Here is a 27405-nt window from a genome sequence, read left to right as displayed (position 1 = left end):
GCAGAAAAAAAAAAGTAGTTAAAAAGGGGATGTGAAAAGCACAAGTTTATATGATTTAATATAGAATAGATAACTACCTTTGGTGGTCATGAAGTTGTAGCTGATTATTAAAGGGTGATATATGTTTCATAGCATTTACTCTATTATGATTTGATTAGATGGACTCAAGGGCAAGTAGATCTTCTGTCAGACTTGCAGACAAACATAACAGTCTCTCTGACCCTAGCACAGCTGTGGTATTCACATGGCTGACTAGAAATGGTCTTATTAAAGCTTTCTAATATCTGGTTTCAAGCTTATCCTCTGATTCACATCCACCAATTACTGCAGAAAGGCTACAAAGTAAGTAATATATATGTAAACAAAGACAGTAATATATATGCAAAAATTGAAAAACCCAGGCTAGGTATATTAGGCTAAATCCTATAGTCATTATTCTTCCTCCCCTCATCCTCACATACATATTTAGGTAACTGACTTGCTTAAGCATCTTTAAATAATTAAACATCTTTAGCATTGAGGTAACTCTCAGGCTAATTCAAACAAAAGATAAATTTCCAGGCTTTCACAGGAAGCTACTAGCTTGGTCTGCCTGTACCTGTGCTACAGAAAGCCACAGGAATCTCTCCAATTTGACCCAGTGTTCACTGCATAAATGAAGTGGCACGTGTTCATGCCAGCTCACCACTGATTTGGGCTGTGCAAATATCCAAATAACCAAATTCTCTTTTAAGTTGGTGTGTACATCTTCAGTCCATACAGCTAATTTGTATCATTTGGATTTAATTTCAGATTTGCATGGCAAAGTGCAACTTAATCATCAGGAAGCAGTGAATTTCAGAAGGACTGCTCAAAGAATCAGCTCTTAGTTGATGCTAAGCAAGGGCTTCAGCCATGAAACTAAAATTTCTGTTTGCAAAAAATTCTCCTGAGCACCACAGTATAAACACTGACCAAAAAAACCAGACACAAACATACAGCAACTGTGAGCAAAACAATTATTCAACTATTAACTTATCTGAAGGAACAGAAACAATTTAAACAGCCTATAGAGCTGTTCCTAAATGCACGTCTATAAAGACATCTTAACCCATGAATTATTGCATGAATACCACATATTGTATAATAATAAAGAAAATGGGACTACTATTATCATTAATGAAACAGGACCAAAGCCTTGATAAGAAGATGGAAACAACATCCCTTTGAAAGATCGTAAGTCACGTCAGATAACACTTGCATAAATCCAAATGACAGGATGATTAGCAGAAGTGATGCTACACTCATGGGGACTGTGTTTAGATTAATGGCAAGGGCAGCAAAGACACATTTAAAATTAATGTGCACAGGAAGATGTTGAAGAATTGCAAAGAGTACATAATTTTAAACTAGAGATAACAGTAGCCAAACATCCTGTACCCTTAATATAGCATCTATACCAAAATAGTATACAGAAGAGCATGTATTTAATTTATACATTGATAATAGAATGCATTTTCAATAATTAATCAGAAAGTTATTTCAATTTTCATAACAAAAAGAGAGTCAAGACATCCTGACTAAGTCAGCACAGATGTGTTGGTAAAAATAAGCACATACCTAAATACAAGTGAGCTGCAGCAACCACTGTCTCCTGTCCAGCCAGTTGCCAGGAGCTGTGAAAAATGGTTAGCAGCACTGCAGGTGAAGAGGGAGTGAAATGTGGAAGAGGCATAATGGGGCAGACAGAGGAAACACTGAAAGAGAGGAAACTCTGATGCGTGAAAGATGTAGGAAGATGGAGCAGCAAGGTAAGTACTTGGAATCTCATAAGGAATCCAGTAACATGTTTCCTCCATGAATAGTGATCTAAGCATTCAGGCAACCAAAGGATCAAAATACAGGCTGTGGACTCTCATTTTTGCAGAAAAGTACCACTTTCAAGTCCACACAAGCTTTCAGTAACTATATCAATGCAAATTATCGTGTCTATTAATGAATATAGGACTCCTGCCTATCCCAGGTAATCAATATGGCGCCTTCCACAAGCTCTAAATCTATTCAGAATCACAGAATTGTTTAGGTTGGAAAAGACCTTTAAGATCATGAAATTCAACTATTAACCCAGCACTGTCAAGTCCAGCAAACAAAACCATGCTCCTAAGTGTCACATCTACACATCTCTAAAATACCTTCATACTCCACCACTTCCCTGAGCAGCACATCCTTGACAACACCTTCTGTGTAGAAATTTTTCTAATATCCAATCTAAACCTCCTCTGGTGCAAGTTTGAGGCCATTCCCCTCCTCCTGTCACTAGTTACCCAAGAGAAGAGGTCATCCCCCACCTGGTTACAACCTCCTTTCAGGTAGGTGTAGAGAGTGATAAGGTCCCCTCAAGCTGCCTTTCTCCAGCCATAAATTCTTATTTATTTAGTTAAAACATAAATCAATCTCCCATTAAAATTACATCTCAGCTTTTAATACATTTATTTGTATCAGGTAAAAATGTGTCAGCCCTTCCTTCTTGATGTAAAGGGATCCACTGCTTAGTGCACTGCCCTTGGATTTAGACCAGATTTTGATACCCTGTTTTGTCCCTTTGAGACCCAAATTCTGTATGACTTTGGACTTAATTTCTCTGTACCTCAGTAAAGGATAAAGCTGCTGCATTTCAAGGGTATGATGAAGCATCCTAGGTTAAGACTGTGTGGATCTTGAATGCAATCAAAGCAAGCATTACACAGCTCAGAGAGGCAGGTAAGTAGTTTATACAAATTGGCTGACTCAGCAACATTGCACAGCCCAAGTCCTGGCCAAGTCCAAGTGATGGACCAGAATCATTGAGAGCAAGAAACCCAGCCTTCTAAAATGAAAAGGAAACATAATTAAACATGGTAGTCCAGCTAAAAATACATTAATTACATAAGACAAATTTTAAATTGTATATTTTACAACTATTATAATATATATTTCCACTTCACTTTTGCTGGCTTAATTTTATTTATTTATTTATTTATTTATTTATTTTTGGTAAGGCAAGAAAATAGATTATATGTCAGTGACCATTATGCAAAAAAATGACAGATGTGAGTTTGTCACCAGAAATGGTTCTATTGACTTTATTGAGTGTTTCAAGATCAATGTGCTTATTTGAAATTTAACACTCCTAAAAATTAGCATAGAGGGTTTTCTCTATCTAAATAAAACTAAGAAAAAAAAAAAGCATGAAATTTAAATAAAACTTATTTACTGTTGAGATAAAACTTTAAATGTTCATTTCTATTGAGTCTACCTTGCATTCTGCATTCTAAGTTATTGCAACATCCTAGTTCATTCTATTCTCTGAATTGAACATCAGGATACCTCTCTTCACTGTTAAATAATACAGACTGAACCAACTGGTAAACTCATTCCTGGAGAGAAAACAAAAATCATACAGCAAGAAGAGTGTTTTCATAAGCTTTTTCAATCACTGACACAGTGTAAAAGCAGGCACTGGAGCTTTTGTTTCAGTGAGGAAAGTCAATTTAACAGTGTCCTCAGTTCAGCACATTTCATCTGAGTTCATGCTATTAAGTCAATTGTTACCCCCTGGCCAATACAGCATTGCAGTTACAATGCAGTTTCACATAATGCTTTAAATGCTTTGGTTCAACAGGGACACAGCTTTATAGTATCAACCACTCCTGATCAATACTGTGATTTTTCTCTATTAATTCTATATTTTGGAGATTAGCAAAACATTACTCATGTTAGTCAGTATCTTCAGCATTAGCTACGCAGTCTGCATAAAATGTGCATTACAATATGTGGTGGTACAATTACTTTAATAAAAGTGGACTTAACAGACAAAACTGAATGAAAAGAAGCAGGTGTAATAGAATAAGATGGAATAATAAGACAGTATCTGAAATAAATAGCTGCTAAATTCACAAGGCAGGAATGTGAGAAATGCAACACCTCAAGCAGAAAAGACTGGCTTTCTTAATATTCAACAGTAGAGCAAGTAAGAATTTGGGGGTAGAAATGTGACTCAATGACATTAAGACTTTGGCTTTAAAAGTTCTGTCAGAATGGGTAGCAAGTGAAGAGGCAAGAGGAAACCTGGAGATGTTAATTGTGCACACATGGCTGAACAGGGTTGACAAGACTCATTCTGTTTTGCCTGTTTACTTTGCCCTGGACTGTAGTAACCTAAGACAACACACAATACTGAGGATTTCCAGACCACAATATTTTGCAGCTGTACAGGACATGAGAAATGTCAAGTACCTCAAAAGAAGTACTTAATTGAAATAGAAAAATAAAATTTAAAAAATTTAAAAAATAACCAAACAACAAAAAATGTGTTTATTTTGTAGTTTAGTTCACCATCCCATTACTTATCCTATGTTCCTATGACAAATAACACAGTATTAGTTATACCTCCAAAATTTTCCTGTGGTCTGAAATTGGCCCAGTGTGTACTCTCTCTTAAAAAAAAAAAAAAAAAAGACAATTAAAAGAAGGGGGAAAATAGTAAGCTCTATTTACAATAAAGATTGTAATTTTGGAGGAGAGAGGTTTTAAGATTTTTTTTTAAAATGTTAACCCTATATATGGCATGAAATGGCTTTGGAAATTTGATTCCAAAACCTAAAAGAGAACTAAGATGTTGTTTGCTAGATAGATTCTTGTGCAAACTTTATAGTGAAGATGGATTCTTGGGTAAAACTATACCTAAGTGGAGAAGGAAACCAGGAATTTTAAGATCTGGGATGCACTGACTTGTAACTGGTTTCTAACATGTTAAGAACATATAACTAAGTGGTGGGACTCCTTTCCATGGAATACTGCCAAGAGGAAAAGTTTATATGGGTTCAAGAGAGCCTTGACAACTTAAAATCCATCAAGGTTCACTGAACAAACAGAAACCTACTCTGCTTCAGGAAATCCTTGAGCAGAAAACAATGAAAGCCCTGGAGAGAACCATTCTGCCCCCATCTCTTCCCCAAGGTATCTGCTTTCAGCTGCTGGCTCATTTTTTATGGATCTTCCTTTTCTGACAATAAATCTATTTCTACCCTAATCACAAACAAGTTTCCTTTCTCTAAGCATAAGAAACAGCACAACAATCTGGCTATTTGACTTCACCACTTGTGCTCTACTGTATGCCTGCAAAACCCATGAGCAGGTAACTTTGCAAGTAAGAATGAAGCCTGTTTTTAGGACACTATGTCTTGCAGTAATTTGAATGCTGTAACTTATTTGCTCACAGGATGTCCATGACACAGTGTCAGCATGTGTGGGGATACCACACAGGCACAACGTGCACAAGCTCTGTCCTGCCACGACTCAGCAACAGCAAAACCACTTTTGGCAGCAGTAGCTACTGTCATCTCATAACTAAAAGGTCTGGAAAAGGACTAAAATAAACTTTTAATGATGCTGCCCACTTTAATAATTCATTAAGGACAGAAATATCAGCCAGATCCAACTGTCACACATCACAAGGACTGAATAAGCCATGATCTGTCTTGATAAAATCTTAAGAGTACATAAAGAAAACTCTAAGTGCTCCAGCAAAGTAAAGAAATTTCAGCTGGCTGTTTAACTTGTGAGCTAACCAGACACTACTTCTGTCTCATTTAAATATACTTTTCAGAAGAAAAAAGAAAGGAATCCACAACAGCAACTAAAAATGACATGAAGTAAACATCAGCTCTCCCTGTGGGAAACCAGGCGTTGCATTTGTCACAGCTGATCTTATGACAAGGCTCTCAGCCTTGTCATAGGGTTTCTGTAGGTGACCAGATAAAATGAATAGAAATTCCAGCCTAGACAACATCTGTTTCTTCATTCTGACCCACTCTCTCCCTCCCCCAAGAAGTCCTTCAGCACCTAGGCTCAGCCAGGCACACGTGCTTCTTTCCCATCTGAGTCAACCCACCTGCAGATTTCCAATTCTGGCTGTTTGCTGTGGAGGGACAAACATCTCCAGCATGATGAGACTGAACTCCATATGAAAAATATTTATATTGACTATCTCAGCCATGAATTCTTGAAACTCTGGGGAAGAGAAGAAGGCTCCACACTTCTTCCTTTTCTCCCTATTTTGAAGAATAACCTAATGCATCACATTTTCTTCTTCAAATACATCTCTAAGAAAGCTAATAAAAACTTGGTTTTCTCCCTTTTAATTACTACATGAGCAACATATACACAAGACAATCCAGAGCTAGGGTTCACCCTGAATATTATTTCACATATTTTGTTGAAAATGCTTCACGCGAACACCAGTTTGGAGAAAGACAAGCAATTACAATACTTATAATTTTTTCTGATATAGGTCATTTAATAATATATAAAGTCTTCCACCCCTAAAGAAAGTTGTTCATATTCTCACTACATAACGTTTCTGGCTTTAACTCTGCTTTACTGAAGAATTAACTATGTGCTACGGAATTAAGTATATATATGATTTATAAAACATAACCATCAGAATTGAGAAACAAGGGTTTCACATGTAAATTTTGTCCTTCCTAACACACATTGCTTGTTTATCTCTTAGTGCTTCTGACTCAACAAAACTTCATCTCTTTTTCCACCAGCCTCTGCTTCTGTTCCTGGATAGATTCTTGTTTCCATTGTTTCTTCTCTTCAGTATTTTTCCTCTTCCCCTCACCTCCTTTAAAATGAGTAGGAAAGAAACTTCTACCCAGCTCATCCCACTAGCCTTAAATCCTTCATAATTTCACTGTGGCTCGTGCACTACATGAATAATGAGACTCCCTGTCACCAGAAACCTGACCAACACTCTATCATCACCTCCTGCCACATGACAATGAGAACTCCTGAAGGAGACAAACAGCCAAACCAGCATGGAATCCTTTTTTTTTCCAGCTTTCCAACCACAAGAAATTTTTAAACTTCTCAGCAGAGAGAAGATCTGCATCACTTCAGTGGGAAAATCTTGTTTTTGGGGCACTGGTGGGTGAGGGCTGGAAAAAAAAAAGGATTCCATGCTTTCATTCCTAAAAGAGGCAAGAGCCTTCCCAGCAGCTGCCTGGGACATGGCTCTGTTCACTGGTGCAGATTGCTAAAGGTCAGAACATGGAGAAAAATCCTATTTTCTGGAAGTTAGGAATTGTCTTTTGGATTGCATATTCCAAACATGAGTGTTAGGGCCTGGAATCACTTCAAGTCCACCATATAAGCAGGCAGAGCTTGCTCTCTTTCAGGATACCAACAAGTAGACAGGACAACAGAAGTTTAAAAAGAAAATGCATTGAAATACAAAAGTCATAACTCACCAATTAAATATATGATGGACAAGGCACTGAAATCCTCTGAGGACCAGGCCCTAACTGAACTACAACTGCATCAGGGGAAGCCTCTGTTGAAACTGGAGTGTAATCATCCTCAAACTTCTTTAGATCACAAGTACCTGCAAGCTGGAGGTCTCAATGTACAGCTGTTTGATAAATATGAAAATTAGTAAAAATTCCAGGTGCAAAATGCTAAGAAGCAATTGCTGCTAAAATTGCAGCTCTGGTACTGAATAAGTGCATTTGGAAGCCATCTGTGCTCTTAGAGAGCTGATTACAGGTGGCAATTTTGCTGATAGTGGCATATGATTATCAGTGGCAGCAAAAAAAGGCTGGTTTAACTCTGAACTGTGGATGAATTTGCAATCAAGCTGTTTGGGCACAGCCACAGCAGACCAAAAAACAGAGAAAAAACCAATATCCATGGCCTACTAGTAAGAAGAGGAGGAAGGAGGTGTGGCCCTAAAACACCAGGCACTGATTCATACCCTTTTCCTAAGTTTTGTACCTTTCCTCAGCTCCAGGCAGTCACACAATATCCCATTTCTGCAGCATTCCATCACATAGATTTGGCAAAGGAAAAAAAACTCCACACTGGCTTTCCATGAAGAAAACAGGGTTGTCCTCTTAAAGTACAACTGTTCCTTCCTGCTTTTTTTTTGTGCAGGGATATTGGAAAGAGATTTCTACATTTTTCCAAAGGTTTTAGACACAAGCACTTCCAAACCAAAATATGATGCAGAGAACAGAATCACTTTTCAAATAAAGGTATTCCGAGGAAAAAGCATCAATGCCTGTGCTTACTGCACTTGGGTACTGCATGACATTTTGGGAGGGAGGAACTCCTGCTGGACTGCCTGTGCTCAGCCAGGGGAGCAGGGTACAGACATGTCTGCCTGCCCAGGGTGCTGAAGTGAAGCATTCTGAAGTTTTGCCTCTGATACATGAGTTTGATCAAAAGCTTGTAAAAAATTATACAAATGCACAAGATCCAGTAGTCCCAGGGCAGTGGCAAAACCACATCATTAACCATTGTCACCTCATGGTAGTAAGAAAACACTTTCTCTTTGGTTAGCCAAAATGACATTATAATGATCCTCTTAATGTTTAGAGTACTTCACTCTTCCAGAGGGAGAATCCTGAGGTGACATTTGCTAAATTCATGCTGGAGATTGCATGACTTGAATCCCACAACAGCCCGGAGTCACGCTTGCAGACCTCCACTCCTCCAGCATGGGCAGGCCCAGAGAACAATGATAATTCCAGTCTCATTACAGCTAACTTGCTTTCTGCTCCAACAAGCAAGGTTTCTTTTGGTTTATAAATTAACTAGTACCTATCTATACAGAATAAAAGGAATCTTTCCCCTTGTTTACTGATTTCTGGGGGAAAAAACCCATAAACCCACAAACCAAGAATATTTGACCCACATCCCAACCCACCTAGGAATTAAGGCTTGTTAGAGGATCTAACAAAAAAAGAAAGATGAACAACATGTTTGTAAATGTAATAATATATGTCCATATGGAAGGAAAAGCTAAACTGTCCTTTTCTGTGAAACTCAACAGATTGCCTAGAAATAGGCAGCTCTCATTCCTCTTACTGAGGGAAGCAAATGCCATCCAGATGGAAATTATCAAATGGATCAAACAGCTACATTTTATTCCCAAATGATCTTTGTTCTACTTATCACTCATTACACCAGGAAAATTATTTTCCCTATTGCCCAAATATAGTAAAAAGAGTATTATTTATCGTATGCACATTCAAAATACTCTGTATTGAAGGTTTCCCTGATGAGATAGTGATCTTGACACACAAAAAGGGTGAGAAGAAAAGCATCCTTCCTAATGAGAACATTCCTTTAAGATCTGTGGAATCTTTTAATTCCCATTAAGTCCACATTGTCCTGGTTCTGCAGCTACTTTCTGATGCCCAGGGCGATGAAATTCCCCTTCAGCAGCCCTGTAACTTGCCAGGTTTTAAAAAGGGGAATGCTACCAAGTCCCAGCGAAACCACACTGAGGTTCTTCAGCTACTATAATTTATACTGTCCAAAGAGTAAATACTTCAACTGTAAATTTGCATTGAATAAAACCTAAATTTAAAAATCACAAAGAATCCTCATCTTTGACCCCAAGTAATTATGTAGGGCATGTAAAATCAATTTCAAGATTTTAGGGGCCATTTTCAAGGACGTAAGAGGCATTCATTACCACCTAGAAGAAAGGCAATGAAATCTGAACTCCTAATTTTATCTTATGACTTTGAAAAATTTCTGCAGCATTTTATGTGGCAAAAATAATATTTGTTTAAGCATGTCCTCCTATAAATTTATTATTATATATATAGATAATTATCCTAGTCTCTTAAATAGGCTCTAGCTATTTAATTATAATATGAACTTCTTTTAGCTTGAAAACTGACAACAGCACAAGTACAGTTTTATATGAGGACATAAAATGTTAACAGCTGTGGCTGACTGACAGGACTAGATCAAGAGCATCTAATCTAACTGGGCCATGAAACACTACCTTTTATTTCACATTAATCATTGAACACGAGTTCAACTGTGTCACAGATCGATCAAGTGGGCCTATAAATTAGGCAATAAATTTGGTGTGGTCACTAACATAACACTGGGTTCAGGTGCAGCAATCCTAAAAAATACAAAGGAACCCACAGCTCCATGAATACTGATAATCAAGGAGGACTTCAACAAGCAGTGTCAGATATTTTGCACAACTCTGTGACTTGGTAATTAGTCCCAAAACAGTCATTCTGACCTGGAAGAAGCCCCCAGTATTAAGCATCCACTATATGCAGCTGAGACATGCAAAACAATGTATTGCTACAACCTCTGTTCAACTGAGAGCTCAAAAGTAGTAATTCATAGTAAGTTGTATATCATGACATTTCTAATAAAACTTACAGTCAGGACAACCTTTTCTAAGGGAAAAGCTATGCTGGAATAATAACATATGAATGTTTTTACATTTTAAAAGGGTCAGATTTATTCACAATGGAAGTTATTACTCCTAATAATACTGCTAAGGCAATTTTCTTATTCATAACCTATCTATAAAATTTACAGTAGTGCAGAAGACTGTTTATTTCAAAACAGACAAGGAGTGTTTGCCTTCATGCTAGAGTTCAGAATTTTTTCACCCCCAAGGACCACTATTAAATCGAAGCAAAGCCTTCTTTTCAAAATGGTTTATTAAAGTGAAAGATGTGTCTTGACAATAGCATTATTCTTTCCCCAGTATCCAGTTTGCCAGCACAGAGAGCAGCACTCATTCTTAGCTGACATGTCATCTTCCTTAGACTTGCAGGAGTCTGAGCAATTGCTTTTCATTTAGGAGCAGCCAAAACCACTTCCCTCCTGTGCACTCTGCAAAGCTCCCAAGGAAGCATACCAACAAGGAATAGTTTTAATATCACCTTACTTAGGACACAGAAATTAAGAAGAACACAAAGGAGGTCAGAAGCCCTCTAAAGGAAACATTTGTGCTTAGGCAATTTCCCAGGAGTACAGCAGTGCTGCAGCCACTAATCCACTGCAGAGAACTCCCCACAGCTCAGGCTGAATCCATGTTTGAATACACTATTTTACAGGCTGCTGCCGTCTGTTCTGCACTTTTAAACTACTCAAGAGGAAGCATGCACAAGTGCAGAGTTCACAAATAAAGAACCATGAATCTGGCCTATTACCATGCAAAAGCTCCTGAGTATTAGCACTACACCTGGCATATGCTCAATAGCTTACTTGATGAATGCTGCCTCTGATCTCCTGGGGCCTTGTGAGAATCTGTCAGGTCAACAAGGCTTCAGGTGTCCATGCTCATTTTATTTCCTGTTTAATCTATTTATAAACTGGTACTTAAAAATTTTACAGTGAATCCAGAGTTTGTGACCATAAATTAAGACAAAACTATACAGCTAATCCAAGCTGTAGGTACAGAGGGAAAGTCCTCAGGCAGAACATTTAAATAAAACAAAAAAAAACCCAGACAGAACAACCCAAAAAGGAGGTTCCCAAGTATTAATGCCCCTTTTTTCTTCTATGAAGACTACTCTGGTGTTCAGAGTAGTCACCCAGGACTCAGAAGGAAGATTGCAAGTCTTTGTCCTGCAAAGTACAACCAGGTCACCACAGCCAAGCACCACATGACCTTGGTCACTTCACTACTGAAGTACCTTGTGTGGGAATCTCCTCCCCTAATTCCTGTAGTGTAGACTTGACATCTGAGGTAGCTCCATTCCACGCATCTTTATAGTCAGTGAGTTGAAAAGGCACCTCTAGAGTACAGATCATCTTGCCTATTTTAGACCTACATTATGATGAGATGAATCCTATCCTGTCCTGTAGATCAAGAGATGGTTTATCTTCATGGTGGCAGGGATGCCAGGAGACTAACTCAGACTTACACATGTCCCAAGGAATCCCACTCCTTGGAGAATGACTTAAGCTTAGGTCTTAAATACATGGTAGCCAACTCCCTGCCTGGGAGACAGACACCTGACAAAATCACTGCTTGAAGGTCTGCAGTGTTGGCTGACCTGTAAGCAATAAAGAGCTTAATTTTGTAGCCTAATAAAGACATCTTGTCACCAGAGAAGACCCAGGAAATGTTGAATCAATTGTCTGTCCACATGAAAAGGTCACTGCAAATGGCATTCTCAGAGTCATTTCTAAAGGGTACAAGAGGAATTGCTGTTCTGGGAAAGATGCAGATGTCAGATATAACAGAATCACAGAATTACAAAACATTTTGAGTTGGAAGGGACCCAGAAGTATCATAGAAATCCAACTCCTAGCCCTGCACAGGACAGTTCTAAGAATCACACCACATGCCCAAGAGCATTGTCCAAGTACTTCTTGAGCTCTGTCGGGCTGGTGCTGTGACCCCTTCCCTGGAGAGCTGTCCCAGTGCCCAGCCACTCTGGATAAAAAACTCTTTCCTGACATGTAGTCCTAACCCTCCTCTGACACAACTTCAGGCCATTCCCTTGGCTCCTGTCACTGTCACCACAGAGAGATCAGTGTCTGCTCCTCCTCTTCCCCTCTCAGGAAGCTGTAACTGCACTGAGGTCTCCCCTCAGTCTCCTCCAGGCTGACCAGACCAAGTGATCTCAGCTGCTCCTCATATAGCTTCCCCTCAAGGCCCTTTGTCATCTTTCAGTCCTCCTTTGGACACTCTGATTGCTTTTTATCTTTCTAATATTGTGATGCCCAAAACTGCACAGACGATGTCACCTGATCTTACTTCCACTGTTCATACATCCTCCTTTTTTGCCTTATCTTCAAAGGAAAATCCCTGATCAGCCAAGCCAGCCTTCTGCCTGATCTGACAGACTTGAGACATTCAGGAATTGCCTGCACCTGTGTCCTTAGGAGGTGCTGCTTAAAAGCTGACCAGCATAGATGGACCCCAGCATCTGAAAAAGCTTTTTCTCAGGGAGCTTTACTCCCTAGTGCCCTGTGCAGTCAGAAGTCTGCTTTCCTAATATCCAGGACGAAGTTTTGCTGGCACATTTCTTCCTGTTTAAAACAAGGGATTTTAAACTCAATCACTTAATGGCTGCTGTGGCTTAGACAGCCACCAAACTCCACCTCACTCAAGACCCTCTCTGTTAACAAGCAGTAAATCAAGGAGGGCATCTTTCTTAGTTGCCTTTCTTATGACTTAGAGGAATCTCTTAGCTCCTCAAAGATCAATTTATCAGTGTCATTGGCCTAGCCAGGCAGTCTATAGCAGAGTCCTACAATGACATCCATATCATTTGTTAGCAAGTAGTGCTTTTTTTTGGGCTCTCCTGAGCACCATCACAGAAGGCACTTTCTGTATGAAGTCCATGTAACATGATTCCTGTCCACACCAGCTGAAGCTTTGTTTCTTGGGTTTCAAAACCCTGAAGAGGTCATTGCCTTCAACATGCTCTCCAACACTCACTCAGGGCCAGCCACCTGCTACCCACCACTAATTCTCCAGAATTACTGCACAGCTCCTTCTGTGGTCATCTGCTCTTGAGCAGGCTCATTGTGACAGAAATGGTTTCTGGTTATGCTCACCAGCCATAGGTTACAGATAGAATACTTCTGTCTTGCAAAATGATGAGACACCAGATCATCTAGGAGCTATATAAAGAAGATATATTATTTATTTCGGCCAAGCTCCAGGTACATCAAATGAGCCTGTCTGCTCATTCATAAAGTCATTTGCAAAAGAGCTACCACCCACAAAAGGTCTCCAATTTAAACTGTTAAATCAGTAAACATGTCATATTGCTCATTATAACCAGCAAAGAAAAGGCACATAAACTTGGAAGGGTGGCAGGCATGAGCAGAGCCCAGTCCTTTGCTATCCACAGCTACATTATAGAGTACACTTTCTCCTACAAATCAGCTTCTCTAAGAGACAAGAACTGCCTTGTGTCCTCAAGCAAAGTTCTCTGTGCAAACAGTCACAAATTATCAATACCTTTCAGCTTGGCAACCCCATCAAGACATTTTAAAGCCCATTTACCAGAAGGGACAGTCTGCAGCCAGCTGGAAATGGAGATGTGGCTGCTGAGAGAAAGAGTCCCCAGCCACAGATGGGAAGCAGGGAGGCAGCACTCAGCAGATGGTGGGGGCAAGGGACAGCCACGTCCTCCCTTTTTAGCTGCAGCTTTCAGTGAGGGTGAGAAATCACTCACAATTTTCAGCCTTGGAGCCACATTATAAAAACCAGCAATGTGCTCCAGGTGCTTCCCCTTCAAGGAGGCTTTGCCAGCCAGCCATACGCTGACAAGCCACAGCACTTCAAATTCCAAATTGTCCAAATGCAATTAATACAAGTCCAACCAAAACAAACTCCCAGCAATTCTTAACTGAAATTCCCCTTTGCTCCAGGTTCTCACACCATAATCAAAAAGCAGTGACTAGGCAGTACAGCTAGCATCTTAACTTCTGAGTAATCACTGATTAAATACCCCCAGTAACCTACAAAAAAATAACTCTCTCTCCATCCTTAGACATTTGACCTGTTTCACGAATGGCTTGAACACACAGGCTCAGTGCCTGGGAAGCCAAGCTCACAGCTGCTCTGGACCACCAGCCTGAAACTGAGCTGCTCTTGCACCCTGCTGAACCTGACCCACCATCTGTAACAGGATCCTCTAGCTCTTTATCCTTCCTTTTGCTTTTTTCTCGCTCTCTTTTTTTTTTTTTTTTTTTCCTAAAGACCTGCTTACTTCACAAGTCATAGCTTTTTCTCTCAATAACTTTCCACATTACAATAAAATTTCCAAAGGGAGATAGTTTACATTACATGAAATATGACAGTGGCCACAGTTCAAGAGGCCTTTGCAAGTCAGTCTGGCTCCCACCACAGCAGCATGACACTTTCCCTAGGGGTGCCTAACTCCCACTCAGAAAAGGTTCAATGGTTTATGCTGATGAAAGCAAAATTGTGCTAACAATACTTCATGCAACCACAGATCTTTTTTCCTCCCACTCTTTCAGCAGCAAAAGAGACAACAGGGAGCTAAACTGCTGCAGGACAAAGTGTCCCCCACTGGCCTGGTCCCACTGTCATCTACATTTGGGCTGGCATGTGGGGCACACATGTGAGTGTCCTTCCCATGGGATCTAGTTTATTTGGGAAGGAGAAGACTGATACATATCTGGATTTTTAATCTGCAGTGTAGTCAACTGGTACAACCAGAACTTCCGCTGTGCAGTCTTAGTTCCCTCTTAATTTAAGGTTTATATTCAGTCTTTAAAATAAGAATTAAAGAAATCAGTCTCTACTCTTGTCCTTACTTGTATTTGCAAATCCCGAGACAGAGGAAAAAAACAAAGAACAAAAAAAAAAAAAAAAAAGAGAATGATCTGCAGAAAATCATTTCTCCCTATTATTTTAAACCATATTTATTTATGCCAAACTGCATGCAATTATACATATATATATGTGTATATATATGCACATAAATGTTTTATGCACATTTATATGTAAATGAACACATTATTCTATGGTTTACCATTATCCTGACTGATAGGATGATCAGAGCCAGAGAGACTGCTGACAGACTATAGTCCTAGCTAAATGTAATAGGCCATTCTTTCTGAAATATCTGATTTTCTGTCCCAGCCTTTGTTCTCCTCATGCCCAAGAATGAGGTATTGTGAGAAGGATGGACCTAAGTCAGTGCTACCAGGTGCCTGACCTGATGAGAATACATTTGTGCAAACAGATATGTGAGGATTTTTGGCTTAATCGGGCTTTAAGAGAAAGGTTTGCATTGTAGAAATCTTTCACACATTATCTGGTTTTAATTAGGGGCCTTAATATCCATCAGCTTATGGGCTCAGTGAAAAGGTTGTTGCTAAGAAGGTACTAGATAGTGCTTTTACAAATCAGAATTGCTACTGAAAAAATATATAAATAGGTATTCTTAGGGATTTAATCATGGGCAACTTGGTTCTGTTCCCACTCCTACAAATACCAGTCCTGAGGATGAAACGGAGTGATCACAGATTGAACATAAGACCTGATTCCCAGATTTCCTCAGGAATTAAAACTTTCCAAAGCACAAGGCAAGCAATACAAGGGGAGTGGCAAGCTTCACAAGCAACCCTTCTGCGTTTTCTACAAATGTTTAATATACAGGACAACCTAGGATCCTGACATCTTTTACCTGAAAGACACTGAGTTTTGTCATCTTCCATACTTTCCTGTGCCTTCCCAGCCTTCTCTAGCGTATCAGTTCTCAAAGAGAAATGCAGAACATGTTCCTTCCACTGATTCTGATCAAACCATTTCTGTTGTAGACATTTATAAGATGTAATGGGCAACTTTACCTTTTTAACTTGCAGGATGAATTCTTTCTAGTCAAATGAAATTGCATGCACAGCTGAGTGCAGACAAAATACAGGGTAACTTGCCATTTAAAAAAACCATTATGAATTATATTTTCCTGAAAAATAAGAGAAGTAGTCTAATGCAGGAATTGCACTGACTAAAGAGAAGTCTTTTAAAATATGCATGATCTGTCATTCTAGGTGTTCATTGCATTTGAACATAATTATATTCCCAGTTTATGACTTCCCCTATGAGTCAAGAGCAAAACAGGCAAAGCACAAATGCAGGAGGATTATTAGTTTTCTTTAATTTCAGGAAAATGCTCATTCAGTGTTGGAAGAAAGTGATGGGTTTTTTTTCATCTGTTATGGAAGAAAGACAATTCTTTCCAGCGGTTTTTGATTCTCAGATTCCACTTTCTCCCCCATAGTGGATATGGACTACCACAGTGCACTTTTAGTCTCAGATACACCATGAGTTTCCTTTTTGTGTTTATCTCTCACACAGACTTTAGAAAGCACTATGCACTATATTTGAGGCTAATGTTTCCATGTAATTCCATTTCTAAGTAATACTTCTTTTGCAACTAGAGATAAAAGATATAACTTTATATAACTTTGCTGCTAAAAAGAGATATTTTGATTTCAGTATTAGGTAGTTTGAATCTAAAAAAAAAGAACTGGGCAAATATTGCCTCTATATATTAATAAACACTCATTTGATACTAACTATTGATCCCAGAAAATCGTTTCCTGTGCTGTTTCAAACAATATCTTTGGGAGTGGAAGAGTCTGAATGGGGAGCAGGCTCTGAGCATTAGTCAATAAGCAGCATGCTGTCATCCAGCTTCCTTCCAAGTATCCTCATCATCCAGTCCAGTACAGATAATGCCATTCGACTCATGCAGGTCCATGGATGGCAAACAGCAGACCACAGATGGCTCAACACAGGCCAGATGTGCTCTGCAAGCACACTGCCACTGATCCTTCTTCATATAGAAAACCCCCAGCAAATAGTTTACAGAATAAGGGCCAAAATTAATTATCCTGAGCAAGCTGAGACTCCCACAGGACTTCAGCTCAGAAGGACACCAATATAGGATCCATCTGGTCTGACACTGCATATTTTGGGTCAGGTTCCTATAAATGACCATGTCTAAATAATTTGAAACTCCTTGTTTGATGGTGCAATGTACCCGCTCATTTTCTTGTAAGCCAACTAGTACATAATTATTTGGTATGATCTTACTATCACTTCTCATTTGTCCATTCAGTAGGGGGAGAAATGCAGTTAGGCAGAGGTTTAAAAGAGGAAACCTTTAGCTGACTCACCTTTTCCAGTGCTGCTGCATGCAGCTCTCCAAACTGATTGCTGCTAATTCATTGCCATTCCTCCACTGTAGTGTCCAAACTATGGCATTTTTAATTAAGAGAAATGAAAAGCAGCTGAAACAGCTGGCCAAATGGTAGTTGTGGTATCTGCACATCTTTAAACAATGTTGTGTAGCAGGAAGAATGGATGTCTTAAAAAATTAAAACCACAAGGGGCTACAGGATTTTAACTGAAATCTGTGACTTGTGAAAGCAAAGCAAGGAAGTGCCAGCACAAAATCCATTTGCTGGATGAATTGCTTGAGTCCATTTTGAATTACTGTGCTTCAGTGCAGGTAATATCCTTGCAAATGTCTGTTCTTCCATCTACATCTCTGTGTCTGCAGCTCTTGTTCAGAAAATTATTAGTTCCAGCAGGAGGAAGAATGGGGCCAAATAACCTAATTAGCTGAAAATGAAGCCTGAACACTTAAAATAAACCACACTTATCTGTGGTAGAAAGGGACTGGACTGACAAAGGCTTAATTTCATGGAAAGTCACCATAGTTGCAAACTCAAAGTAAATTGCTTCACTAGGTTAACAAAGACTTATTATCATATTATCACAGAGTATTGTTATTAATACCTTCATTATTAGCACACTTCATGCATTATGATCTGACCTCAGACTGAACTGGCAGGCTCTGTATTTTACTGTCAGCAAGATAAACCTCCAAAAAGTTCTCACAATGGCAAATTCTTAAAGCATCATTTTATCAATGTAACAGTTACCATGTTCAATATTTACAAGTGGTTTTGCATATCAAAATATCTTAATACTTGACAAGGCAGCTGATGGCTGGATAACAGGTATATCTGTCTTCAAAAGCTCTTGCCAGCCATCAGGGAGAAGATAAAGACCCATAAAAGCAAAAGCCCACATTCTGGAATCTTGCTGTTACCTCCTGCTTAGGCAGCATTCAACAACATCACTTCCAAGGACTACTTCCCTTGGCATCTGGGGTGTGCTGTCTAAAGCTATGTTGGATAAAGAGCAATCCAGTTACTGCTGCACTGCTACCTTACTGAGCAACTGAAGCTGGGTTTCCACAATAAAGTGTGACTGTGTGCATTAATATTTCATCAAAACCAGGCATTTTATTTCTGGCTTCCGAAAAACAAGAAGTAACATACTATGAACCAGCTGGGGTAATCAATGGAGGCAGAGGAAAAAGACAGCAACTGTGACATGTATTACTGTGTGTGAATGCCCTTTTCTAATAAAAGGGATAAAAAATACACAATAATGATAAAGATGTATGAATAATGGTTTTTTTACAAACAAATTAACTCTGGTGAGATCACAATTTAAATCAGTATTTTGCAGAATTTACAACCGTGCTCAGTTAAACTTCCCAGAGCCAACCAGCACCAGTGCACTCACGCACCTGCACAGACACACTACTCCCTCCTCCTTTTCACAGCCAGGATGCCCCCAAGGCTCCTGCAGCCCAGACCACAGCTATTTCTGGGCCAGACTGCAGGGAAGCTCTGCCCTGGTGATGCCAGCACAGGCGGCCTGGCACTCCATACCCTTCTCCCTGTGCAGGGGTCTGGCAGCACAGGGTGCAGCCTGCATCATCCATCCTGTGAACTCAGACATTTCTGTACCCACAGCCCACGCAGTCCCCTACAGAAAGTGGCTGTGGATGTGTCCAGTAAAGCTACTCAAGCTAAGATGTAATTTGTTACTTAAAAGCAACAATTGAAGGATGCTGCTTTACAGATACTAGCTCCTACAGCAACACACTGAATGCTCTGCTGTAGTTGGGCCTATTAAGAAAAAAGTATGTATTTTTTAAAAATATCCCAATAGTAAAGAAACACAGCAAAATTACCCTCTAATTTTTATAAAATTAATTTCTAGGAAGTCCATGACACTACATTTCCTGATATTCCACAGAAACAGTCACACAAGGGAGATGTTATTTCAGAACTTGCCACTGAACACTGAAGAAATAGGTTATACATAAAAGCAAAAGTGATTTAATAGATTTGTTTCACAATTTCAGTTAAAAGAAAATCAAATCACCAGCAAAAGGTGAAAACAAAATGGGAAGGCAGCCTGGCTAATGAAAAATCCATGTGTTTCAGTGATCGCAAATATTCTATGAAATTTTGATCATAAAAAATACCATAGCTCTTTTCCATATAAATTTTCCAGTCATCTCGAACTACTTGCTAGGCCATGCTAACTAGTAAAATATCTGTGATTTTAAAACAAAAAAAAATTAGTACTTCTGTATCAATGGGAAAAATCACATTGCTGAGATGTTTACCTTGTTTTATTTCTGCAGGTTTTATTCTTTCCCATGCAGCTGATTTCTCCCCACAGGATATCGACCTTTATTACTTGCTGACAACACGTCTGGCAAATAGCTTTCTGCTGTGGTAGCTGAGGTTGAGCCATCTGTTTTTTCTCTAGAGAGCCATGCCTTATTCATAATGGCATTTCTGTGTTTCATTCCCTGGGCAATAGCACCTGCATGCTGATTTCCTATTTGACCCCAAAATACATCATCGTGTTTCGACAGCCGATCCCTCCCCTTCGTGGCCCAGAACGCGGCACGCTCCGGGGGCACGGCAGCATCCTTCATCCCTGACAGCACAGGCCAAGGGGCTTCCTCATGGCTCATGGGCTGGCTGGGACCAGCCCTCGGGTTTGAGCTGGAGGGGACAACTGAAGGTATCTGAGGAGGAAAGAAGAACAGAAACCGTAACCTTGGATGTCCCAGCGTGTTGCTGTATGCTTTTATGGAAACAGGATGCTCTGTGCATTGTGGCTGATTCAGCTGGTGCCTCCCATGTAAATGCACAAGAAGCCCATGTCCTGCTTTCATTAGGATTTAATTAAAGCTCATATGATTTATATAAAAAAATAATCTCTGAGTTCACAAAGATCAATCAAAGATTTACTTCCATTCTGCTTTTCATAACAGTTTTCTTTTATGGCCATATTTCATTGATCTTTTTTATATGTGAGTGTGAGAGAGAAAAGGACTAGGAAACTTGATTTGAACCATTACATATATTGCCTGGACTAAGTAACGTGTTATCAGAATTCTGAGTCACCCTTTCATTGCATAATAAATTACTTAACTAAAATGATGTCTCAGTATCTTCCATGTTCTTTTCATTCATGCCAAAAGCAAAATTTATGCTTTTAATTGTTTCATTGCATTTATTTTAATCCAAGATTATAAAGGAAAATCACTAGAGTAATATTTTTAACTACTCTACCTAACTGGCGCCAGTAATTGCATATTTGATTTTTGTTTCCATACAAGTATGAAGAGGTTATGCTGTCTCAGAGAGGCTGAAATCTCTTGCGTGTTTAGTTTAGCAGCAGACTGTCACAAATGCAATTGCAATTGATCAGCTCTGTTCTTAACAGGATTCCTGCAGTTAATGGAAATTACTATAAAGAGCTTCAGGGCATAGGAATAATTGGATCACTAAAAAAAAGGAATTGTACGAGGGAAAAAAAAGGTAGAACAAGATCAACATAACAACTTTTTCTAAAACATCCAACAATATGCAAAGATTATCTTACCACAGAGTAATATACATCATGATGAAATCAAAATCTTTTAATTATTTTTATAAGCCCCAAGCCCCTCTTAAACAATGGAAAAGAAAACGCATAATGAAAAACATCAAACAGTTATTATTGTCAGCTTGTCTAAGCTAACAATCAGCTGTGTATCTCTGGAAGGAATCATTCAAACATCTGTATCTTCTGCCAAGAATAAGAGATTTCACTGAATTAAAAACAGTGAGAAAACTTTTACTGACCTGGCAGTTTTTGTAATGGTTTTCTCTTAGCTCTCGATGCAGGGCTGTGATCCTCTCAGGGCTTGTTACTGCCACAGAAGAACCAGCACACACATCTGGGGTGAGGGGAGAACTGTGGGGGCCATCCATCCCTGGCTGAGGGGCTGCAGGTACTGACCCAGCCATCCCGTTCCCTTTGGCACCTGCCACACCATCCTCTGGCTGTCCATTAGCCTGTGAAATGTCTGTGGAGGATTGCAGCATCTGCAGGAGAAAATAGCATTTTAACAAATTCAAGATAGATTAAGCTTTCCAATGCTGCTCATTTTGGATTAGTGGAAGTCATTTGGATGAGTTCACTAAAAGAAATATCCACAGAAATTAACTGCAAATAAACTACATTTAATAAAATAAGGTAAAAGATAACATACCAATAATTTCAGACATGGAGCATTCCTGCACCTCTCTAAATAAAGAATCCTGTATTCAACAAGTCATCCTCAAAATAAAACAAAAAAGATATCTAAGCTTTAACTGCAGCTGAAAATATGCCTTGGGCTATTAAGAAAACCTAGATTAAAACTAGAAAAAAAAAATCCTGATTTTAAAAATTATCCCAGTTCTCTTGAAGAATCTAAAAATTTCTAACAGGATTCTTTTAGACACATATTTTCTCACTCCATGCTGCACAACTGATTCAGGTTTGTCTGCCTATGACTGCTCAAGAAAGTTAAGCTGAACAGACTCCAAAAGTGTGTTCAACTGCATGAACTCTTATCTGGAGCCTCCTATTCAAAACAAAAAAAAATTAAGTTGATCGTATCTCCTATCTAAATCAACTTTAACACCACAGCAAACTATCCTTTTAGAATATCTTCACTGAGCTGCAGACCAATTTAAGAGAGAAATAGCAGTTTAATTATGCACATTTTCATAACAGTTGCAAGCAGATCTCCCAGAATACAAATGACTGCTACAAGGCAGTAGCATTTTATCATTCAAAACTAAATTTATTATACCTCCCAGATCACAGTTGCATTTTTTTCTTGAGATTGCAAGCCTTGCCATTTCAGCCTTCAGATTTTGAAGATTTATTTATTTATATTTAAAATTAATACACCTTGTTATGCATTAACATCTCATTGCCATTACTCCTCCTGCAAAAACTCCAGAAGTGCAAATACATATATATGCCAGGTCAGCAAGAATTACTTAAAAGAAAACACAGTTTACTTAAAATAATATCTTGGTTTTGCTCTGTGCATTTTTATTCAGTTTTAGCTACATCACTTGTGTCCATTAAAAAAAAGCAAAATCAAAGGACTCTGAAATAGTAGAGTAGGATTGCTCTGAAATGACCCAACATAAAGATGAGCATTTATTGACAAGCTCCTGCATCTAAATATAGTTCTATTATGACATGAAGAACACATTGTATTTTTGTTGTTGCCATTTCACCTCCTGTTCTTGGCTCCCCACCATGAGCAGAGGGAACCAATTCTGATGAATTGTGGCCATTGGTCTCCTTAAAGCACCCAGCACAACCACGTGTGGCCAGCTGAGACACTGCCCAGCAGCAGCTTCCACCTGGATCCTTTAGTTCAGGCTGAACAACAGGCCAGGGAACAAGGGAGGCACATCCAGGAATGGAAGGACCACTCACACTGGTCAGTTTGGGGCACAGAACGTAGATTGCTGCTCTTCCCAAAAAGGTTTGCTTTCTCTATGCTGATTACAGAGGGGGCCTGTGATGCCATCTGGATATTGCATTTATTTAGGCAAGGTGGCATGAATACCCAAATATATCCTAGCACTGCAGGCATAGATCAGTTGGAAAGTGAAAGCTTTACATTTGGATGTTCCTCTCTAAACACAGGAGCCCAAGGCAGCTCCTGTAGTCCTTGGTTTCTAACCAAGGTTACAAGTGCAGTATCTCTCCCCATCACTCACAAAAAATGCCAGCTGGCTTAAAGCAATGAAAGGTCAGCCCTGAAGTGTTTTGAGGCATGAAGATATCAGATCTAAAAATATTTGATGGGAATTTCCTCACTACAGGAAGCACAGTTAGAGGCAGTTGTGGTGATAGATGAGTGTGAGCAGGAGCAGAACAAGTTCTGGAGCTCAATGACCCATGCAAAGGCAAATCACTGTCCTGCTCATAGGCAGAGGAGCTGATAAAGCTGCCAGAAATAAACACACTACCAAATCAAAGCTCTGACACTGGCAAAAGTAATTTCTAGAAAAATAACCTCCTTGCAGGGTCATCCCTTTCCTCACCTCTTTACCCCACAAACCCTTTTGCCTCTTGGAATTAGCAAATTCTTCTGCAGCCAAAGTAGTGACACTCAGCAGAAAGCAGGGTTAATGCAAATCCCAGTGAGTGTAGATGCTACTACCCTGACAAAGATTTCACAGTACAGTGTGCACTGTTTGAAAATTTGTATGATTCTCTCATAGGACTCATCTTGGGTGTGTCATAAGATTAGCACTAAAGATTGCATTTCCTATAGCACTAAGGATGTAGTGATGTGACAGTCACATTCTCTGGACATAATTCTGTCTTTCGGGAGAAGCACAGAGAAAAGAAGAGAAAACAATCTTTATCTCTGCTCCTTTATTTTCCCCACGTGGAATGTGGTATGGAAGTTGTTTACCTGAAGTGATTGCTGGGTTGGAGTCTGGGGAAGGTTCAGTGACCAATTGGATCCAGCTGTGTCTTGGACTCTCAGCAGAATCATGGGTTTGTTAGTTTTAGATAGGTAAGTAAGAAGTAAGTATATAGAATAGTATAGTATTTTAATGTAATATAGTATAGTTTTAATAAAGCTATCCTTCAGTCTTCTGATCTGGAGCCAGACATCATCATTTCTTCCCTGTGCTGGGTTTGCTGCATGTTTTATTACATAGCTAAGCAAAATCTCAGTGGTTTATCTCAACTGATCACACATTAACTTGTTATTTTTCAGGTTAGTTCTATATTATTATTATTATTATTATTATTATTATTATTATTATTATTATTATTATTATTATTATTACTACTACTGTGTTTATTTTGTTTTCCTTTTTTTTTTTTTGCTTTCCTCTCAATTTTCCAGAAAGTACCCCACCTATGAAGAAATTAAAATATTGTGATATTTGACCAAGCTGACAAGAGTGTAAACATAATGCCAAGTTCTAGAAAGGATTGCTATTGAAACCAAAAAACATCAGCTTCCCCAACACTACAAAAAAATAAGACAGTGGTGTCAGAGAGAAGATGAAAATGTTTTCATTTATCTGCATGTTTTTAATTGTACCTTTTTTGTTAATCTAAATTCTATCATTTATCAGAAAATAAAGGAAGGTTAGTTTTTAAAGCTTTTCTTTTTTTAGTCATGGCTATTCCTGGCATGTGCTGCTCTATAGAAATGCATGCTGTTGCTGATGAATTAGAGCAAAAACCACTGCTGAAATATCTGTATTATGCAGTCAGGAAATAGATCTAAATCTTGTCAGCTAAACTCAACTTTACTTTCAAATGGCACTAACCTTGAGTAAGAACCTTCTCCTCAACCAGCACAAATTCTTGAGATCCCCTCTATCCAAACAACCACTTACATAATTATTGAACAGCTTTATCAGTTGTTTCATTGGAAAAGCCAGGCTCCCACTAACCTTTAAAAATCTGTATTTCATGTCTCTCAGTATTTTTAATAATTTCTCTAAAAGCCAAAAATAACATATCTCTCAACAATTGACTTCACCCTTTTAAAAAATTGATAAATAACTAACTTCACTCCATCCACTTGTGATTCCAGTCATTCAAGGTACGTTTTTTGAGGCATGTCAAATAAAAAAGCCTCTTCCTTCAAAATCTTGAAAGATTCCTTGCTCTTGATAAGCCTTGTCCGAAAAAGACTGAAAGCCAAAAGCTAAATTCTTTCTTCCTTGTGAGGGTGGGACACATTGAACCAAAGCATATCTCCCAACCACTGGAGTCCAATTTCTACAGCTCTTCCCACCTTATCACAGAATCACACATGGGTCAGGCTGGGAGGGACCACACTGGGTTATCTGGTCCATCCTCCCTGCCCAAGCAGGGCCATCCCAGAGCACATGGACCAGGATTGTGCCCAGGTTGTTCCTGAAGATCTCCAGTGAGGGAGACTCCACTCCCTCTCTGGGCAGCCTCTTGGTGCCTGGTCATCTGCACTTACCTAAAGCAGGTACATAAAATGGGCGAGATAATTCCTTGGAAGTATGTTTTTGTCTGCTTTAACTATGAATAAATAGATAAACTACCACAGATGACTGTCAGAAGTACAGACATCATATAGGAAATGTATCTCACCCTCAGTGCCAGAAAAGCCTCTGACCTTAACAGCCACACACAAACCATTTTATAGAAAGCATCAGAGAATTTTATTTCAGGCCTATTATCTTCAAATACGATTCACTGGAAAGCAGTAAGTGATTTCTTGCGAGGTAATGAGTAGAAATAGAAACAAAAAGCATTGTTCTACCCAAATATATCTCAGAAGAAATCCCTTGACAGAAAGAAGAATTAAGCTATGCTGTTCTGAGCATTTAAACCCTATTCTGTAAAACAATTCACTGCACTGGACACATTCCTTGCCTGGAGCTTTCCATCCATAAGGTTTAAGATGACCGCATGAAAAGCATTAAAAAGCACTACCATTTATCCCTACATTCCTTTCACAAATTCCCTTTCAGCCCCAAGAAATGAGGGCAAACAGCCACAATGGTTTCAGATCCACTATGGAAAGAATATATAAAATATATCATCAGGTCAAAGTGTTCCAGCACAAGAAAAATTGGATGAGCAGAATTTTCCATTACAGTCATCCAGACAGAGGCTGTTTGCTTAATCATTTGAAGGAAAGAATTAAACATACTCCTTTTTCTCCACACCTAGCCCAAAAGAGAGAGAAAAGGCCAAAAATACCGCACAACTGTACTGGCTGGGGTGAGTCCATATGAAAGAGGAGCCAAGCTCACTTGCTCCTCTGTGTGGCTCTCTGATCCATCAAAGCAGCACTGACACTGCCTCATGCTCAAGCCACCCAGTCTGGGTAAATCCTGGTTCTTAAACTGCAAGTAGACAACTAAACTCAGGAAAAAAATCGAGCCTCCTCTTTCACACATCCTATTACTCATCTGGAACATCTTCTCTTGCTTCCCACTTTTACCATCCCAAGTAAAGCAGCTGTTGCACAGCTAAGTCCCAGTCCTTTTTTGTTTGATGTTTCGTGAACATGAATGTCCAAGATCAGCTGATGAATGCTGTCCTGTGTTCTTTTCACTGGGAAAGGCAGAAAAACAATAACTGTTAATAATGTCCATGAATTAATTTGACAATAGCAAGAAAAGGAATATGAGGCCAAGGTCCTTCCAATTAAAAAAAAAAAATCAGCATTCAAAAGGAGGTGATTAAAATGGGACAAGACAAAAGGCCAAAGATGGACACACATTTTGTGTCTGACACTGGGCACGTGAATCCCAGCTATGGCATTGAGCCGAGTGCCACATGTACCCGCTGGAGGCAGCCCTTGTCCCAGGAATGTGTCCTCTTCAGCCACATGCTTTTTACTTTCCAGACACAAAACAAGAAAAGGTTTTAAAATATTTCTATTGCCAACATTTATTATTGCTCCACTCCAATGGGCTGCAATGGTTTCTCAAGTCTTTTAAAAAGAGAATATATCACAAAGCCTTAGAAATTAACTTCTCCGTGCCTCCAAAAATTTCAAGTCCATATTAGACATACATTCTCATTCCAATGACTGCTCAGAAGATGACTTTTTTCAAAGCTGAGAGGCAGCATTTGTTCACCATCCTGCATAGAATTTTTGCTTTCATCAAAGTGGCATAGGTGGTGGATGAAAAAGAATTGAAATAAAACCCCTTCTGTGCAATCATATAAGTTTACTAAAAAAACCCACTAAAATTAATTTAAATTATATTAAATTGCTCAATTAAACTAAATTACAAATAAAGAGTTTCATGGTGTAGAGTTTTATTGTGAGGAAAAGTAATTCAAAACCTAGTCCTCTTTACAGGGACTTATTAAGAGAAGAAAAACTGGCTTTCTTTTATGAACATACTACTCTAGCATGTATC

The 27405-nt window shown here is 39.0% G+C and overlaps 1 protein-coding gene across 6 annotated transcripts in view; it reads right to left on the bottom strand.

The window, feature by feature from the left end:
- The window catches only part of C4H4orf50 (chromosome 4 C4orf50 homolog), an 83931-nt gene that overhangs the window by 29589 nt on the left and 26937 nt on the right, over positions 1-27405 (bottom strand). For 4 of the 6 annotated variants that reach the window (XR_014954705.1, XM_077782756.2, XM_085577663.1 and 1 more), the window contains exons 12-13: positions 21304-21546; positions 19788-20198 (exon numbers count right to left, since the gene is read on the bottom strand). Coding sequence is in view for 5 of the 6 variants with exons in the window: in XM_077782756.2 (XP_077638882.2) it covers positions 19809-20198; positions 21304-21546 (633 nt within the window). In the remaining variant the exon portion in view is untranslated. Of the gene's footprint in view, positions 1-2; positions 20199-21303; positions 21547-27405 lie in introns of those variants that run through there. The other 2 variants (XM_085577666.1, XM_085577667.1) reach the window with 1 other exon arrangement.

The sequence above is a fragment of the Lonchura striata genome, chromosome 4 (assembly GCF_050655825.1).
Source record: "Lonchura striata isolate lonStrDom1 chromosome 4, ASM5065582v1, whole genome shotgun sequence".
Lineage (NCBI taxonomy): Eukaryota > Metazoa > Chordata > Aves > Passeriformes > Estrildidae > Lonchura > Lonchura striata.
This window is presented reverse-complemented; position numbering and strand designations above follow the sequence as displayed.